This window comes from Stegodyphus dumicola, chromosome 4 (assembly GCF_044657685.1).
Source record: "Stegodyphus dumicola isolate Sdum_Otavi_A_Nest chromosome 4, ASM4465768v1".
Taxonomy (NCBI): domain Eukaryota; kingdom Metazoa; phylum Arthropoda; class Arachnida; order Araneae; family Eresidae; genus Stegodyphus; species Stegodyphus dumicola.
In genome coordinates, this window is record NC_140771.1 from 241,529,150 (window position 1) to 241,550,498 (window position 21,349).

At 31.0% G+C, this 21,349-nt stretch overlaps 1 protein-coding gene across 5 annotated transcripts in view; it reads right to left on the reverse strand.

The window, feature by feature from the left end:
* The window catches only part of Gcn5 (Gcn5 acetyltransferase), a 93,493-nt gene that overhangs the window by 27,041 nt on the left and 45,103 nt on the right, over positions 1 to 21,349 (reverse strand). For all 5 annotated transcript variants that reach the window (XM_035360245.2, XM_035360242.2, XM_035360243.2 and 2 more), the window contains exons 8-10: positions 17,013 to 17,101; positions 11,626 to 11,676; positions 5,914 to 6,051 (exon numbers count right to left, since the gene is read on the reverse strand). In XM_035360245.2, the coding sequence (XP_035216136.1) occupies positions 5,914 to 6,051; positions 11,626 to 11,676; positions 17,013 to 17,101 (278 nt within the window). The remainder of the gene's footprint in view (positions 1 to 5,913; positions 6,052 to 11,625; positions 11,677 to 17,012; positions 17,102 to 21,349) is intronic.

Here is a 21,349-nt window from a genome sequence, read left to right on the forward strand (position 1 = left end):
AATGCAGCCTTCAAATGCAGGTAAGAGATGTGCTATTCACTCATGAACAGATTCAACAAACAAGTTCACTTTACTGAACAAGCAAATTTTGATTCAACAAAAAAGAACAGTAGCTCTTTTAGAGTTCACCCACTGTCATCTCTTGTTAGAAGTGTGCCAGGGGAGTTAAGTTCCCATTTTAGGGAAGAAAAAAAGTGTTTATCTTCTTATATTAAAAGTTGAGCTTAACTTATCATTACCCAACTTTTTGAAAAATTTTTATTCTAGAATTTTATTGTTAGTTTAATGCAGAATTGAGGTTTTAAAGCATCTTAAAATTAGTTTGAAGAAATTAGTCCAGGTAGCTGGCGATTTGATAAAAGTGAATTTTTCCAATTCTACAGCTTCTTTTATTCTTTTTGCTCTTTGTTCTACCTTTGCTCCATTCTCCTAACAGTTCTTGATTCACTCTCCATTTTGATCTTTTTCATAAAGTTAACAGTTGGTCAGTGGCGAGTTATTAAAAAAATACCAATTCAGTTTGGTGAGCAAAAAGTTCTGATCTGAACCCATAAAAGAGTAATTTTGCTCATTCTAATACAAGCTAATGGATATAGTACATTAATAAACACACATGTTCATCAGATAACTTTAAGAAATGATTAGAAAAGCTTAATCGTTATACAAAACTTCAAAAAAGAATGCTGCTTATACTATATTTATTTTTCCCCACCCTTTTCTACAATCCAGGCTTCTTATTTTAAATACAGCAGTTTTATATACATTTGTTTTACGTCACATCTGTTTCTTCTATTTAAATCACACCTACTGCTTTTAAATGCATATAGTTATTACTACAACAGCTGTGTATGAAAAACAAAAAAAGAGCATTTCAAGCAACACAGAGAAATACAATTGATGTATAAGAGTGTTAGCTATATGTGAGGTATCTGCATTTGAGGGTACTTATTTCTCACTTCCCTTCCCTATTTTGCGAAGGCTAAACATCTGTGTTGATGTTTTATTCCCATTAGACTTCATCAGAAGGTCATTAGAAATACATAAGAATCACAAACTTCAGCTTACAGTCAAAAGCAACTTTTAAATAAAGTTGCTTTTGACTGTAAGCTGGAATAAGTTAAATAGAGGAAAGCACATTTCACAAGAAGCTAAATATTTAAACATTAACACACACGAGCTGATGCCAGACTGTGGTCATGAATAAGCAGAAAAAAAAAAAAAGGGAGGGATGTAAGTAGCAAGTCTCCATGAAAAAGTTTTTATCCTCACGCTATGATATGCATATGTGCGTATTGTGCAGCAAAGATGAATATTGCCACTCATTGCAATAAGGAAGGATTTCTGCCATAGATCTTTATATCTACTTGGTGCTCTTGGAATCTAAGCTAAGACAGGAGAAAGATTGAAAGAAACATTACACAGTAAATAGAATTATCTTGTTCAGATATTTTACCAGCACATATTTAAAGCATAGATTAGCAAAAATGATAAAGCCAGACTGAACTTTTTAAACAGAATTGGTTAATAATACTAACAGAAAGACAAAATTACCTGAATTAAAGATTGTCTGAATGCAAATGTCTGCGTCTCAACTATAGATTCAAAACCCTCAACTTAAATATGCACAAAACTAAGAACATTGCAAAATGAGATGTTTCAAAAGTGAGCATGCTATATAGGAAAAAAAAGAAAAGAAAAGAAGGATATATCTGCAGAATGCCACAAAAAAATCATTAAGGCATTATGTTTCGTTTGAGACAATAGGAAAATAAAATATTTCATTTGTTTATTTTTATTTAATTACTTACATAAAATTTAGTAATTTTTTTAATGTTATGTTATTTGATTTTTTCAATTTAAAAAATGAAAAATTTGAACTTATCTGGAAATATGGATAATACTTTACTAAACTAAATGTAGGGTGATAAAATTGTGTAAAGCAATGGCACAGTGATAAAATCATGGAAAACTGTTTATATGCATATTGTTCTAAATTAAAATGTGGACGACGCAGCTTTCTCATTTATATACTTTTCTGAATGGCCCATCGAAAGATGTATTAACCGTGCTTTACGGTATTTTTCTCTTAATACAGAATGCAGTTTTCAAAAGCATCGTGATGAATAGTGGGTGACAAAGCATTCTTTCAAAAGAAATGCTATTTAAATAAATAAAATCAAATAAAAACTATATGAATAAACATGTTTAAAGTAGCAATGCGAATGAATAAACAGAAATTTTTAAAGTAACTATTTAAAGGACTATAATTCAAGCAAATTCAAATAAAATTCTAAAAAGCAAAAATTCCTAAAAACAACGACAGTGATTAAAAAATATAATATGAAGTAAATATATATAAGAAAAAAATTATACTTTTTCCTCTTGGATAGAATGAAAGGAAAATTGGCATAATCTACCATAACTGAAAAGTTTGTCCAGTGAATTACTTTTGGCACAAAGTTAAAAAAGTGTGTTGAGGTAAATTTCTACACTTAAATTTCACAACAAAATTTTTGTTGTTAGGCATAATTTGAGTCATAGAATCAAATATTGGAGAAGGGGGAAGGAGGCATGTAAATTCAGAAAGAGTCTGATTTTATGTCAAAATATGTATGTTAGAACAGCACTATATATAAAGCTAATAAGTGGCACTTTTCAGACATGAAAAAGCAATTTGAATTTTGTCAATCAGCTCAATAGAATGGAAGATACAGAATCCCCTCCTTTTCAGACTGAGTGTACTTTCATTAGCAACCTAGAATAAACTAGTACAGTCAAAAGTCGTTAATCCGGACTCGTCGGGACTTCGACAATTCCGGATTATCGATTTTTCCAGATTATAGATCATCCCTTTAAATCTGGTAAGATGGCATGCAGAAATTACAAAATTAAAAATATGAAACCGTAATTTATGAAACAAAGAACTATTATGATCTAAAGGGTATCAAAATTTACAAAAAGAAAAAGATTAATATTTATTTGTTTACTTTATTAAACATTTCTTTCAATGTAAGTTGCTTCGTTGCATGTGATAATACTTTCTCTTTAATTCTATTAAACAGACATAATTCCTTGTTTAGTTACAAAGTTCAGCTGTTCAAGTCCTATAATTGCTGTGTTGAGAATACCGACTAATTTGTCAATTGAAATGTTTTGTTTTCAATAACCTCTGGGTCATTTTCTTCACTATCGGAAGTGAATTATAATGACGAGGAACTTGATTTAAATCATACCAAAGACGGAGTACATCGAGATGAAATACTACACTTAGTAAGGAATTATAAGCCAAATAAAATAAAAACATCTGCCCTGAAGATAAGGATAGTGCTGACAGATCAACTTCCAATCCGCAGCGTGAAATTGATAAACAGATTTCGGATTTCAAAATATACTTTCGCTTTGTAGACACAAATTACATATTAGTAAATATATATCGGAAATTCTATTTGACATAATCGAAAGTTCAAGCTTACTTTTATGAAATTGCTCTAACAGTCTGCAAAAAATAATAAGCCGGATCCAATTCGAAGATTAAGGAACAACGCAATCTGCAACATTAACTGAATTAGATAATTTTAGCTTAGCTTATACCTCCGTTACACATTAAACGCGCATGCGCACAAACATATTCGCAGCCGTAAAGGTCTTACGCGCACTCTTAAACGCCTGTGCGCATGCGCAGAAAGTTTGTAGCTTTGAGGCCCGGATTATAGATCATTCCGGATTATGGGTGTCCGAATTAACGACTTTTGACTGTATAAGTAGAAGACAGACATCCTACTAGTATAAGTAAAGAAGGCATTGTGAAAAATAGCAGGAACAGAATGTACCCTCCAGTGGCATAAAATTTTAGCATGTGACCCCTATTATTATTATTATTTATTTTTATTTATTTTATTTTATTTTTTATTTATTTATTTTTTTTTTTAAACTTCAGTTTAGTGTATTGACCAAAGGTGAAAATGAAAAAATAAAGAACTTTAGATTAAATTTTAGTGGATACCTGATAAATGGCACTGCTTGCACATTAATCGACACTTGAATTATATTTAAAAATTGCTCTCTAGTCCTCAACTTCCATTACCAAATAATTTAGTAATGATTTTAATGAATTTTTTTTTACATCCCGGCACTGATGACCACACATGCTCAATCTTGCAATGCACTTTTATCTATATAAGGTAGTGTCTCATATTTGCACATATATTCCAAATTTCACATAAACAATATGTTCAGCTTCGTTAGTAGTATTTTTAGCATGTTTCCGCAGGTAGCAGATACTCCACACACTTATTGCAGCCTTTCTTATCTATTATCCGGTAATGATGCCTAGGATTGTCCGGTAAAAATTTGAAACTATTTTTCTAGATAATAGCATACTTTCACATTTGAAAATACATCAATTACCGTCATATTAAATTGTACATAAAAAAGGAAGATGGATATAAGAACATAAGACACCTGAACTTTACTACAGATGATCAGAGATCGGGTATAAGTTGTACAGCATCCTACAAGTACTAAATGTAGACAAAATTGTAAGGATACATATTGAAAACTAATTTGAAATGAACACAAAAATGGTGAAGGAAAAATAATTGCCTGAACGTTCATTTTTAATATTCATTTCCTGTCTGAAGCAAAGAATGTGGTATTGTTGCCAATAAAAGGTGTCATTTGCCAAAAGTGTGTGTGTGTGATTATGGCAAAGCCTTGAGAGCTATCTGCCTAAGGGAGGACTGCCTTTGTGGAGGACTTTCTAAGGGAAACTGGCTCGTATATACGTTACACATGGGGAAAACCATGAAAACGTTCATGCAGCCAGCCCGTTCGCGGGATTCGAACTTTAGACCGAACTTCCAGTGTTCAGCGACTTTACTGCTTGGCCGCTGGTGGGCCCCATTTGCCAAAAGATCCCATACAGTATCAGTAAATATGTAAACTATTAATTTTGAAAAATTAAATCTAATGTGAAATTATAATCTAAAGGCAAATGTGACATCTCTCACAAAACAACATTTTCTGACATTTTAACAACATTTCTTATTATGAATATTTTTCAATCACCACTAAAAAACTTTATGATAATAACAGAGAAGCAAAATGTTTAGCACATGTGAAGTATATGCTGCTCTTAAAAGATTTGGTACTTTTCCGTTTCGCTGGCGCAAATCTCGCCAAGCAGACTTTGTTGGCGACAACATACGGTATACACATAAAAAATGTTAGTTTCAAGAACTTTTTATTTTGAAGCCATAAACATTTTAATATGATTTAAAATTTGTTAAAAGCTAATAAATAAAGACAATAAATTTGTAAAAAGACATTAATTTAAGAATTTACTATGCTATTATGGTTCAACATCCTGATTCGCCAGTTCGTATCAAGTGATCTCATCTCACGTAAACTACGCTACAAAAATAGAATTCTCTCAGTAATTATCTACATTAAATTTAAGTTAAATCTTAATTTGGAATACAAGTTTAAATGCAAGAATTATTTCAATTCGTACGAATAGCTTACTCAGAAATTATGTAAAACCACAGTGCTTTACTTCTCTAGTGCATTAGCATTAGAATTGATGAATTTAACAATTTACTTTGCCTTTTCTGTATTTTTGCCTTCAGATGAGCGGTGCGATTGCATCCTAATTGACTTAATTACCGCGAGTGGCCGTAGGGCATAAAATTGAACTATCTGGTAAAAATTCTATGCAATTTTATGCCAGTTTTGAAAGAAACCCATCTCATAAGAAATGGCTGCAACTTGTTTTGAAAATGAGGTGTAAAAGGTTACCAGTGAAGATATTCCGTTTGGCATCAATTGTACTATTATTCGCAACTTTATTGTTTGTGCTGGCAAAACGGAAAAGTACCAAAACAATGTTCAAAATAAATAAATGTATATACAAACCTGAATTATGTTCAGAGGAAGATGATTTTGTAAATTTTGAAGCAGCAGAATTCATAGAAGTCTCCCAGCTTTGTGATGCAGAGGTATGTGATCTTTCAACAAGTTTACTTTGCATATCATTGGCTGCCATATTTGTTCCTATAATAACAAGCAAAGCAACTTTTTTAAATATTTTTATACAAATAAATAAAAATATAAGTACATACATATTAGCCCATCTACTGTTTAAGTTATGAAAATTCCTCCAAATTAGTGCCAGTCGTTCCTATGAAATTGTCGATATTTCATAAACTGATATTCTTTAAAAGGTCTTTCATTGATTTCTATTATTTTGTAAGCCTTCTGATTTATCAGATGTTCTGTTTAAAACATTACGAGCAAACTTCCTGCAGGTATTTATTTTAGTCTATTACTGTTTTCTCAGCCGTAATCAACTGACCATATCATGTTCATTAATACACACTTTCTTTGATAGCAGGATCCTTAGAATAATAACTTAATATAAGCATTTTAAAACAAGCATTTGTGAAGTAAAGGGTAACAAAATTTACAAAAATAAAAGGTTACCATAATCTTTGTTATTAAATTACTATTATAAAAAAATTGTTGGGCATCGCTGCATGAGTCATTACTCAAGATGTCATGTGTTGATAAACATGTAGTGATGAAAGCAAAATATAATAAATAATTATTCACCAGGTTGGTGTCAGGGATATAAAATATTAGTAGGTACAAAATCAATGATATTTCTATGTAGAATGTTTTTGTTTGAGATGTATGACATGCAGATACTCAGCTATGTAGCCAAATTATTGATCATGCAAATTTATGCTAAATTATTGTTTCTTCAGTAAAAAGGTATTTATTTAGTAAAGTGAAATTAAGAATCGGGACTCTCCACATTTATTCTGGTGTAAAAAAAAAATTAAATGCACATGCGTAAAGCATAAAAAATGGGGGGGGGGGGGGTTGCTGGTGGTTTTGAGGTCCGGATTTTAGATCATTCCAGATATTGAATGTCCAGATTTCAAATTTTGTACTGTAGATTAGAACTGCCGGAAGTCTGTACTCATAGCATTCTGAATACAGCTTCAGGTAAAACTGAACAGTCTAACAAAACAGAAATTGACAAATGACTTTCAGAAAAATCAAATAATAAATCAGCAATTACATATGCAAAACAAATTGTGTCAAATTGTTATTTGCAAGTACAAATAACAAATTGGGTCAATACTGATTATTTTATTAATAAATAGACATCCAATCTTTTAAAATTCCATAGGAAAAATTGCCACAACTTTGGTGGGATCTCCATCACTGTGATAGTTCGATGGTAGCTTTTCATGATCCATGGGATAACATACAAGTATGAAGCAGTTTTTACACTTGGCAACTTTTGCAAGATGCAAAGAGTTCTTTGCAACCAAACATGTTGCAGGCTGCCATTTCATAGTAGTAACTCTATTTTTTGAACATTGCCCAGCAAATCTTTTATCGCAAGTGGCTAACTCAGCGAATTCTTCAAAATGCCATTTCATAAGAAATAGTGCCAGTTTTCTTAGAAATGCATTTCTTATGTTCATACAATTTAAGTTATTAGAATTATAAAAGACCTGTCACTTCAGCAATATTCAACAGCCGGAGGGGGGAACCATTGGATTTTTCTACACGATGTATTCCAGATACAAAGCTTTATCCCACTAAGTATCCCAGTGGTTCTCAACCTTTTGACTAACATGTATAATCTACACAACAACTGAAAAACTTTAGTACCACCACTAAAAAGTACTACTTCCACCACCACTCTTGAACAAAGCTCAGATCACATAAATTTACAAATGTTAGAGAAAAAACTCAATCAGGATGTCGGGATTTTAATATTTAAATTTAATAGTTAAAAATATTTTGCTTCTTTGCGTACCACTGGTTGAGAACCCCTGGTGTATTCTATTTACCATACCTGCCAACCTCTAAAGATAAAAATTTAGAAGATTTCTCCAAAATTCAAAAGAACACGAAAAATTAATATCATGCTTTGATATTAAAAAATAACAATTTATACAAATAGAAAAAAGAAAATTGTACTTACATTAGTAAATCTCAATTAAGTAGTAACTAAAAAATTTATTAGGAAACATAAAACAAGAACTTAATGTTACACAAAACAATTATTGCAATGAATTTAGAGTGCATTTTTTGGCTTTAGCCAAAAATTCTACGGAAAATTTCCTGTCATAACAATTAGTTTCCTCATAACATTTAGCAATTAAAATGTTTTCTAGAGTTTTGGGTGAAATTGAAGAACGAAACATAGTTTTGTTTTTCTTCACAACACTGAAGACTCTCTCGCACTCAGCATTACTGTGTGGAATTACGAGAATAGCACATAAAACTATTGCTAGTCTATCATATTTTGGTGTTCCATCAGCTCTTTTTATTCTTTTTAAGGTACCAACGAGGACATCAAGTCTATCTTCTCCAGAAAATCATCCACTTTCTTTGACGTTGCCGAAGCATTAACTTCATGCTTTTTAGTCTTAACATGCTTCACAATGTCGCTTCTTCCACCGCGACTTATTATGAAGTCACACACGCACACGTTGCAAAATGCATAGTTATTTCCTTTGAAGGATTCTTTAATTGTTGGAAATTCGGCTTTGTAGGCAGGCCGAAAATACTGAGAATACGGTTTTTTTTTAACTCATTTCGTAACAACGACGTATTAAGAAAATTCGGAGCAAGTGCAAACAAACAAACAAACAAAAAAAAAAAAAAAAAAAGCGACAATGCACACTCTTTAAGTCTGAGCTGAGTAATTCCTTTGCTGCTGAAGCGAACGCGAAAAAAATAATCTGGCGCCCACAAAGAAAAGAGTGGGAGAAACAAGTTCAGCACATTGGACTGGCTGGTTAAGCGGCGAGTTGGGAGAAACCGCAGATTACTGGATTCGAAGTAGTCGGTAGTTGGCGGTAAAACATGATACAATTGGCGAAAAATTCTAAAATTTCGACAAAAATCACTTAAAACACTTGAAAAAGGAAAAAATCGTAAAAAATGGATTACGATCGTAAAATCGTAAAAACAAATGCATTTTCGTAAAAATTACGAAAAATTCGTAAAAGTTTGCAGGTATAATTTACGGTAATTTCTCACATAGTGTATTCTGTCTCAAGAATGCTTCCTTTAGTCTCTGAAGATCAGATGAATAAAAGCAACAGCTTACCTATGTCACTCAGCAAAGATCATGCTAAAGTCTGTTAGGGTTATTTGAGTTAATATTGTACCTCCATTGCGTGAAATTATTTGTGACAGCTAATGCTGGAAAAATTCAGCCAAAATCTTTTTTCCAGACACAATGGTAAGTTTAAAATTTTGACAGAATTCTTATACTAATTCAGAAGTCAAAGAACAAAAATTAGCGTTACATTTTCAAAATTTTCGCAGGACTAGTTTCGATGGTTTTTACCGAACCACCATCCTCAGCTGCAAAACCGCAAATGAGCAAGATAGGAAATAATGACTAGATAAGAAAGCCTGGACAGGAATAAGCAAGTGGCGCCATCTGTTGATGAAACCAGAACAATCAACAATGTTGAGCAACAGAAGACTTCTGTGTTTCCTTAACATATGCCTCATGTTCCTTGATGCAAAATTTTAAGGCTCTCTTAGTTTGGCCAATGTAAATTAGGCCACACTGGCAAGGAATCCTATAAATACCCCAGGAATTCATATCCGGAATGGGGTCCTTGAGTATGGAACTCGGAATTTTATTGATGGGAGAATACACAACCCGAAAGTTAAATTTCTGCAAAATATGTGCAACTTTATAGCTAATTGATGGAAAGAAGGGAATGACAACAGAATTTTTATAATCTCCTAAAACAAGAGTGTGCCTTTTAGTGTGTTGAGATGAGAATTTTTTAACTGCTTGATTAATAATGTTGGGTGAAAAATGTTGGTGATTTAAATTGATGATCTATAATCCGGAAAAAACCCTAATCCGGAATCGCCGAAGTCCCGACAAGTCTGGATTAAAGACTTTGTACTGTAGTAACATTGTACAGTCAAAAGTCTTTAATCCAGACTTGTCGGGACTTCGGCGATTCCGGATTATCGATCATCAATTTAAATCTGGTAAGATGGCATGCAGAAATTATAAAATTAAAAATATGAAACTGTAATTTATGAAATAAAGAGCAATTATGATCTAAAGCAGGGGTCGCCAAAATTGCAACCAGAAAACTATTTGATGTGTATTTGTGATATTTATAATGACGAGGAATTTGATTTAAATCATATCAAAGACGGAGTACATCGAGATGAAATACTACATTTAGTAAGGAGTTATAAGCCGAAGAAAATAAAAACATCTGCCCTGAAGATAAGGATAGTGCTGACAGATCAACTTCCAGTTCATTGCGCGTCGCCAAAATTGCAACCAGAAAACTATTTGATGTGTATTTGTGATATTTATAATGACGAGGAATTTGATTTAAATCATATCAAAGACGGAGTACATCGAGATGAAATACTACATTTAGTAAGGAGTTATAAGCCAAAGAAAATAAAAACATCTGCCCTGAAGATAAGGATAGTGCTGAGAGATCAACTTCCAGTTCATTGCGCGTCGCGATGGCATGCAGAAATTATAAAATTAAAAATATGAAACTGTAATTTATGAAATAAAGAGCAATTATGATCTAAAGCAGGGGTCGCCAAAATTGCAACCAGAAAACTATTTGATGTGTATTTGTGATATTTATAATGACGAGGAATTTGATTTAAATCATATCAAAGACGGAGTACATCGAGATGAAATACTACATTTAGTAAGGAGTTATAAGCCGAAGAAAATAAAAACATCTGCCCTGAAGATAAGGATAGTGCTGACAGATCAACTTCCAGTTCATTGCGCGTCGCCAAAATTGCAACCAGAAAACTATTTGATGTGTATTTGTGATATTTATAATGACGAGGAATTTGATTTAAATCATATCAAAGACGGAGTACATCGAGATGAAATACTACATTTAGTAAGGAGTTATAAGCCGAAGAAAATAAAAACATCTGCCCTGAAGATAAGGATAGTGCTGACAGATCAACTTCCAGTTCATTGCGCGTCGCGATGCCCCCCCCCCCCCCGAGTAGTGTGAAATTGATAAACAGATTTCGGAATGGTTAGAAAAACATTACCCATTTTTTGCAGCAATTCCACTTTTTGTTTGATGGACATCAAAACATGTTTTCGCTTTATAGATAGGTCCTTTGGCAGCTCTAGAATCGGAAATTCTATTTGACATAACCGAAAGTTAAGGCTTACTTTTATAAAATTGCTCAAACAGTCTGCAAAAAATAATAAGCCGGATCCAATTCGAAGATTAAGGAACAATGCAATCTGCAACATTAACTGAAATAGATAATTTTAGCTTAGCTTATACCATACGTTATAAATTAAACGCACATGCGTAAACGTATTATGCGCATACACATACGTGCATGCCTAAAGGTATTACACGCATGCATAAACGCCTATGTGCATGCGTGAACGCATTATGCGTTGACGCATGCGCAGAAAGTTTGTTGAGGTCCGGATTAGAGATCATTCCGGATTAACGACTTTTGACTGTATACCATATTCAGATATAAATGTAATTAGGAATTTTTTAAAGTTATGAATAAATAATAATTTTAATTTTATGAAAAGAAAATTACCTTTTTTTTCAACTGGTTTGTTTTGTATATCATTACATGTCATAATAATTCCTGTAATAAAGAGAGACATAATGTTAATTTTTAATTAAATCAGAATTTGTACACATTTCTGCACATGGAAATTAAGTACTTTTAAGGACCATTAATGAAAAACATTAAGGACCTATGAGCATATGGGAACTGATTAAATTCAATTAAAAATATCATCCTATGCCTGAATTTCACTTTTCTAATACCATCCTAAAAATAAAATAGATCCATAAGTAGTATGCATTATTACCAAACGTAAATTAATTAACATAATTATGAATAAGTTTGAGAATAAAATAAACTTCATGCAGTTTATCAAGTAGCATTAAATATTTTACAAGTAGCATTTATAATAGGTTGGACATATTTGAAAGAAAATAAGTGATGTTTACATTTTACTAATAGTTAGCTTTATGTTAATTTTTTTGTCTTATTTTGTCACATACTTGGTCAGTCTAAAGCAGAGGTTCTCAATCGGTGGTAAGCAAGAAAAAATAGGTGGTACACAAAGAAGCAAAGTATTTTTAACTATTTATTTCAAAAAATAAAATCCCAACATCCTGATTGAGTTTTTTCTCTAACACTCGTAAATTGATGCGATCTGAGCTTTGTTCAAAAGTGGTGGTGGTAGTAGTACTTTGGTGGTACTAAAGGTTTTCAATTTTTATTCAGATGGTACACATTAGTCCGAAAGGTTTAGAACCGCTTGTCTAGAGGTTTAGTAAATAGCAGGTAGATTTTATGTCAAATGGCATAGGTTAAAATGAGAAGTATCATAATCAGCATCATTCATAATAAAAGACTGAATGTCTCTAGACTGAATGCCTAGAAAGAGACCTGCTGATTAGAACAAACCTGAAAGGCATGATGTAGGTACAGTTGGCAAGTGTTAAAAGTTAGTCAGGCTCTGATGCAGTTAGTGTCATAGCTTCGTGTAGAGTTCCAGGGATTGTAACCCAGTTAATATACTTTCAGGTTCCAATAAGCCATTAAAGCACCAGAGGTCATAAGCTGTTTTGTATTAAGTCTCACTAGATGCAAGGAATAAGCTTTACTTGAATTTCTACATTTTTGTGTTTTATCTTGTGACCACAGTGAGTATTAATGATAGGCAATAACTCGTTTTAATATGTAGAGATAATTTAAGGGTAAGCACTTAGTTATAAATAATTAAATTAGGTAAATAGGTAACCTTAGTCATCGATTTACACGGCCACTATTAAATTTTATTTCTTAACAATATTTGTTAAAAAAGCCCTATTAAAATCAAAATCTAATAAAATTTCACAGTTGAAAATACATGTTATTTATGACACTGATTCTTAAACGATATTAGAATAACTCCACATTAAAAGCTACAAAACATTTATGTTTTATAACAACAACACTCAACAAAATATTTATCAGTCATTTTAATTTGAAGCCTTCCCAAACATTTTGGCTAGTTTATACAGATTTCCTTCTCTTTAAGCATATTTTCTAACAATAATTAGAGATTTGTCTCAATATGCAAACCAATGCTCTCGCTAGTTTCTGCGTGCTTTATCTCCTAATTTGTCAACCTCTCCACAATGTACTTATGAGGGTTTACTTGATCTGGTAAAAGTTAAATAGTCCAAAACCCCCGACAGACGTGAAACAAATTATCACTATGTCTGAAAGGAACTACAATATCGGGCAAAGGTTTAAATAAGCCTCTTATTTGAAAAGAACTTAAAACAAACATAAACGCATGTTCTGATACTAACAAAGTCAATTTTATCTCACGGTGACGTAATTAAACAAGAACACTCAAATTCAAACTAAAAAGGTGGACTAGTGGTGAAAAATTATACAATTTAATTGTAATTTAATCTGGCTCAGTAACTCTATCATATATGAGGAAACAGAAATGGAAAATTATAGTAAAGGCTGAAATCATAACCAATTGTGTAATTTACATAATAATAACTGCACATATCTTTGAAGAATAATTTTCTTTATGTATTCAGTTTCTTTCTTCAGCACTTTTCTTTTTCATTTTAGAATTTTTGGATTTAATTAAGGATTTCTGTTTTTCTAAAATCACTAAATGCATTTAGAATGTATAGAAAAAGTGAATAATTTTTTTAGTAATATGGAATTCAGAAGAAATATGAAATATATATATGGTAAAGGTCGGTTACAGAGCTGATGTGGCAGAATTTTTAGAATTTAGTGACACACCAAAACAACAAAATCTAGAAATGGCAAAACTTTTAGAATTTAGACAGGCATTGGAAGCAGAATTTAGAAAGGCACTATGCAGTCGAATTTAAGATCCACAGAGATTGCATCAAATGGGAAAATGTGTACAATGCATAACTCTGTGTATGATGCATTAAAACATATTAGATGGATCTTTTAATAAAAAAACTCCCTTTCTATAATGCCTGCCCAAGTGATACGATTAGAAGCATTTTTGATATTTTACATGCTTGTGTCTAGTGAAAAGTAGAGAAAATAAAGGGAAGATAACATGTTAAGAAAAAGATTCTAGTATCATGAATAAAACACTCAAATATTATTCATGTCTTCATTGTTCTTCTAGACATTCTCCAAAAAGTAAGAAATTCATCGCAAACATTCTGTAAAATACATCCATCACGCGTTGATACCATGGAGACATTTTTCACTTTGTCACATATTTCTCGAATCTTCTAGAATCGTGGGTCTGTAAACCTTGCTTTCAAATCCTTCTAAATTTTCCAAGCCGCAATGTCAAAAATACTAAAGAAAAATTATTCCAACCAATTCTGTAACAGCAAAAAGGCAGAAATATTTTGCAAAAAAAAAAAAAAAAAAAAAAAAAAAAAAAAAAAAAGGAGGAAAAAGTGTAAAATTACTTTTATAGATGAAACTGATGCACATTCTGAGAATTTTGAACATTCCGAGATAATTACATGGGAAAAATGCTTACTATGAAAAAATTAAAAAGATGATATTTTTAATTAATTACATAGAATTTTGCTTTTGCTAAGAGTTGTTTCATAAATTGTGCTTTATAGCATTATACCTTGTTTATTTTTCAGATTCAAAATATTGTATAATAAGTTGCCAAAATAAAACTTTATAATATGACAGCAGAAAATAAAAATGTTTTATTTTAATGTTATTTATCAAAGTTATGATATTTTTTTAAAAAATCATCGAAAAATTCTGATTTCAGAATTAAACATTTTCTATAGAAACTGGTCTTAAAATCAGCAAAATGTTGACAAGTCGCCAAATTTTGAAGCGTTTAATAAAAGAATTCACAGTCCCAAAAGCGAAAATTGTTTAAGAGCTCTTTATTACAATAAATGAATTTTGAAATGCTTATGTTTCACTTCTTGCTTAGAAACTCGAGTATCTCGTCATTTATACTAAAAATAGAAACAAATTATAACCCATGAACCCATTCAAAAGATAACCATATACGTCAGTGAATCGCCAAAAATATACCTCCAAAATGCTAATTCACACACAAAATGGCAGTCGTAAAAACAGACAGAAATTTCAGATGATTAAAATTAAGGACCTTCTACTGATTTTGGCCAAAATTAAGGACTTTTAAGGACCAAAAATCGATTCCAAAAAATTTAAGAACTTTTAAGGACTGTACGAACCCTGTAAATTTATTACAAGAATAACAGATACAACTGCTGTGGATAAATTCAAAACAGGGAAAATTCTGCTTTAATCCTGCTGAACTTTAGTCTATTTTACATTAGAACAACTGATGAGAAACATTAACAATTTCAACAAACAAGAGTTCACATTCTTTTTTCCACGTAAAATTTGATGCATTGTAAATAACATCGGGATGAAATAAAGTTTTAGAAATGGTGTATTCTCCGAAGGTTTAGCAGGTTTGTTCAATGGTGGAGAAGAAATTCAGAAATTAGTTGTTTTTACTTATTAACCAATTTTTTAATAATAGATTTATACATAATTTATAATTACAACACAATACTTAACAAAATATAAACATGCCTAGTATTTTTGCATATTAAACTGCAGAAAAATTATCATTAAAGACATAAAGTAAGAAATTTAGAACTAATATTTCACAGACAAAAATTGACACAAAAACTGGAATTCATAATTAATCATTTTCAAATAATCTTATAAATGCAACAAAGAATTTAAAAAATGTCAAAACCAATACTTTTCAAACAAGCAAAACCCCATTTCAAAAAATTAATGAAATTTGAAGAATAATGAACAAAAACAGAAGAGGAATTCAATCAACTTCAATGCTACTTTGTCAGAAGAGGAGGAACATTAAAATCAATTGAAATCTCTCTTCTATAAAAATCTTTATTTTTTTCTGTATCCAGAATTAGCCGATGAACCATTTCAATGTATAATGTATTTTAATTATAATAGTTCACCCGAAAATTCTGGTTCTTTCCCAAAGCAAGGGGTAAAAAAATAAATTCTAATTAGAATTATCTTAAATAAAGAAAATTTGATTTTATTAGAAGAATTGGAAACGAAAGTGAAACTTACTTCTTCCTATTTTTTATATTTTCTTGGAAGAAACAAGTTTATTTTTAAACAAACCCAATCCTTCTTAAGGCTATATTTTTAAAAGATGTATTGGCCACACCTGAATTTAAAATTTAAAAAAAAATATATGATCTTTTTAGGAGAAACATTCACTCTCTGCTCTTATTAATTAATATCTTAAGTATTTTTTCTTAACTATTAATAGCTGGCTGCCCCCCTTTAAATAAAAAAAAAAAAAAAAAAAAAAAAAAAAAAAAAAAAAAAAAAAAACCTCTGCAAATGTAAAAACTTTTTATGTAAAATGTAAAAAAAAAAAAGTTTTTACATTTGCAGAGGTTTTTTTTTTTTTTTTTTTTTTTCCAATAATAGCATTATAAATATTCTTTTTTTGTGAGCAAAACTAAGCAAAAAGAATTGCTAAATCATAATAAGCAACTGAATCAATTTAAACATGAAAAGAATTACTAACATTATTCCCACAAACACACATGATTAAAAGAGAAAGAAATTAAATTGATCTTATAAATACAGCTAGCAGGGTTATAGCAGTCAATAAATTAAAGGCTATAGAAATACCATATTAATGCATTTCAAATATAAAATAATAATGATAATACTTTTATTTTTGGATGTTCACCATTCCATTCTACTAATCTAACAATGAATATCATACTTAAATAAAAGAATGTATATACTAAGACACTTGACATATTCATCTATCAACAGACACAGTAAAGATGTAAATTCTCAATTACTGTATACTTTTTTGGAAAGGGGGAATTGCAGAAACTTGGAAACGTTCACATATGATGAAAGCCGAGATTGAAAGCAAGACTTAAAATTACCTGAAGCATTAGTCTCAGGAGGTTTAAAATCGGGATTCCAGATAGGTGAATCTGGATTAAATGCTTCTTCCTTCAACATAGATAAAAATCTAAAAAACGAAACATTTCACTATCAAGTACAATTCTTAAAAGTAAATAAATAATCACAACAAATAAAAAGCCTGCAACATGTTACAAAAACATGTAAATTTTTTTTTAAGAATAGATTTTAGAAAAACCAAACTATCTCTTAAAAACAGAATAAAAATTCTTCACACAAATACTAATTATGTTAAAGAGCTGGAAGCATAAAAATACGAGAATACATTGTGACTAAGCTGCAGCAAGCTCAGGAACTGCAAGACATCACTACCACGATTCTACTGCAACTCAGTTTCCAGAAACATGTTAGAGGTTTTCGGTTGCGATAATTTGGCGATTTTTTTGGCGGCTGACATTAGTTTTTTACAACTCTGTTTGTTTACACCTTAATTACTTGACTGTATTTTACATGCGCTTTGTATCTCATCTTTTGAGATGCTGAAAAATATTTTAATGCACATAAATAAATAAATTTCATAGTTTTTAGAAGTTGCAAGTAAGGCTATAAAAACTTAACGATTAAATGGAATTTAGCGCCAAATGATTGTATACAGAAGCTGACCCATTGCAAGTGGTACATATGGTTACCCGCAAAGCATGAAATCCGGCATCCTAATATAATGCCTAAAACTAGCCGGCAATTGTATATAATGCCTAAAACTAGCCGGCAATGTATGAAACTATTCATATTTCACACATTTCCTAGACATTCTGTAGAATGCCAAATGACAAACCGGCAAAATATAAAACAATTTTCCGATTCGTTTCGAAAAACCGAAACTACTTTCCAGAAGTTAATGAATGATGTAAAAAGGCCAAAATGACTACTAAGAAGGAACCACGGAGCCGCCGAAATCGCTAGGTTGTGATCTTTTGTTGAAAACAAAAGTACATTCATTTATCCTGTTAAAGAATGTGTCAGTACTATGCAGTATTGCGTCACGGACGCTGAGTTATTTTCCGTATTTCATGAAAACTCATTTGAGTACTGTAGAGGTGTGTGTGTATTTAATTAAGGCAAAGCGGCACACGAGGGCTATTTGCCTAAAAGGAGGGATGCCTTCGTGGAGGACTTTCTAAGGGAAACTGGCTCGTATACACGTTACACATGGGGAAAACCATAGTGCTGCAGAGGAACGACGTGACAAAATGTCGAAACTTTCAACTAATTACAAAAACGTTACACGTAATGATATTGAACAGTAACAAACACCTTTGTGAGCCCTGCCGGAAAAACAAAAAGGTATCAAAAAGGACACTGATTGTGAAACTTATGATTGTTTCCAATCATTACCGATTCCCAGTCTCAGTCAGACAGAAAATACAAATTTATTACGCTGTATCAAGATCACCTCACTATCTTTTTTTTTAACATATTTCGAAGAACAGTTTTTTAACGGCACTCTTTTATTACTTTTTCAAAATAACATTTGTAATTTAGAAGAATAAACGTCTTTTAAATAATAATAAATTTTAAAAGCAGCATGGCAGCATATGTTTAGAACTCCCGATGCAGTGTGTCACATAGTGTTTACATAACCCTTTTTTTTTTCTCAGTTTATCATATCAATGTTCAGTTTTCTTCCTAAGATGGTTAACAAAATTTTTTCTTTCTCTTTTTATTATTAGCGTTTTGGGTGTTAACTTTATTTATTAAATATCATATTCTTCACATTCACACGACATAAATTTCAATTCAACAGCAAAATCACGAAATATATTAAAAACAGCATATCTTTAGAATTTCCGAAAGACAGTCTCGCGCACTTGAGATAAAAATGTTTTATTTAGTACAGTATTGCCACTGCGCTTTCCAGTCGTTGAGTTTGTTAATCAATAATTTACTAAAGTTTTACAAAATATGAAATAAATAATAAAAACTATATAATGTCATTCTATGAAAGTATATTTTTAACTAGACAGATCATGCAATAAACGCATTTTTATTATTTAAATTTATCCGATTCAAAAGAAAGAAACGAATATTCTTTACAACTGAACTACTGTGTTCAAATCATAGAAGAGTTTATTAATTCACAACAGACAGAATCAATTTGAAATATAAATAAATATCTTACATTTTGCTGAATGGCAACAGATTTGAACGAAAAGTGAAAGGACGCATTTATAGTGATTCCACGCAAAATCCCATTTCGAAATTAATAGTCCTTTTGGGCTAATAAACAGTATTAAAAAAAAAAAAAAATCAGAAAGGTTTCAGATTTTAAATTACATCCAAAGGGGCGTTTTATTTTCGTTTTGTTTGTTACCTTTATTTATTAAATAACATGTTCTTTGCACTTAAACCATAAAATTCAGTTAACAGCAATGTCGCAAAATAATTTTAAAATGAGCATATCTTTAGAATTTCTGATAAACAGTTCCGCGCGCTAGAAATAAAAACGCTCCCCCCCCCCCCGTGAGTTGCCCATTGCTTACTTTTAAATCGTTCAGTTTGTTAACTAAAAATTCGTTAAAGTTTTACAAAATATGAAATCGATAATAAAACAAATTCCAAATTTGGGCTTTCAGATGCCCATAGTCGCAGTAGGATTACGTGATTACGTCAAAATTGGATGGCTCTAGGTGTACCGTTGTTTTATCACAATGTGAGATTCTTCCCCCTCCCCTCATTTAATTTCTTCAAATATAATACAGGGCGACAGTATTTCACGGCAACGATTTGAAAAGTGATACGCCACTTAGGGTTCCGACACAAAATCCCAAAACGAAAACAATAGTCCTTCAGGGACAAAGCCTCTTTGGACTAATAAAGATTAAATGATGATGGATTAAGTATTTTATTGATTTATTTTACAGCATAACTATCATTTTGAGCATCAATGAGCAATAAAGTAAACAAAATAAGCCAACTTACGAAATTAATCGAAAACTTCCCATAATTTGAAATAATTTGGGAAAAAATACTGTTAAACTGATTAAACATTAATAAACATTGATCACCTGAGTGCGTCCACGACAAACACATATTTTTTCCCCTTCATCGTCTGTTCTATAAATAACTTTAGTATATTTTTCCATAATCAAATAATAGAACTGTTAAAAAAAAAACACGCTGTACAAACATACAGAAAAATTGTCTTCCCCTCCTTAGACAAGCAAGGAAAAAAAAAAATTCTGATGCCCAGCTGCCAACATTTCTGGTTTTATAAAATTAAATACTTGCTCATTTTAATAATTCACATTTTCTTACTAGAAAGCAATGTAAAATGGACTTTAGACATTAAATAACATAGAAAACTGGCAAAATTTGATAAAAATGGACAGGTTCACACAAGGTAATAAGCGTAACTACTTGCTAATGGCTGTGGGATGTTTAAATACAACAGCAATTTAACCTCCTTCCCTGTAGGAGGTAAATGGCTTTTATCACTGTATAAATCATAGTTATTAAGTATGATGTATGGTCATACAATATTACATAACTGAAATAAAAACAAATATACAAAAATAATTTGGAAGTAATTAGCCACAATTAAGTTATATGTTTAGGGAAGGCGTTTTTCAAAACATCTCATACAATATTACAAAAATTTTATAACTAATTTTCATTATAACTTGGACATTATTGGAAATAATATTACTGAAATTATGTTTTTTACTACTACTAAAAGGTATCTCTATTTTTCTTATTTTATACACAATTTTGAAAGAATCTTATAATTTCAAAATTTTGTAACGGATACATTTTTAGAACTCGAACTTCAAAATCGTTAATATCGAATAGTCGGGGGGAAAGAAATATATTCTAGAATTAGCTTAAAAAAATCGGAAATTATTTTTAAAATTTGATTTAAAAGATTTTTTTTTTTTTTTTTTCTTTATTCGATGGTGCAAAAGTAAATTTAAGCAAGTAGAAAATTTGGTATCTTTCATTTTGATGAGAGAAATGGATCTGAAATACAGTTTTCCATTTTTTGCATTGCTACACTATAAATGCCCGTTTCATTTTTCAAACTGTTGCCACCAAATATGCATTATATTTGAGGAAATTAAAAATGAAAAATTGCATAAATGTCTGTATATTTCTTGCATTGTGATAAAACAACGGTACATAGAGCCATCGAATTTTGAATCACGTAATCCCCTACTGCGAATATGGGCATGTGGAAGCACAAATTTGAAATTTCTTTTATTATCGATTTCCTTTCTTGTAAAACTTTAACGAATTTTTGATTAACAAACTCAAGAATTTCAAAGCGAGCAATGGCAACGTTGTCCAGAAAAAACATTTT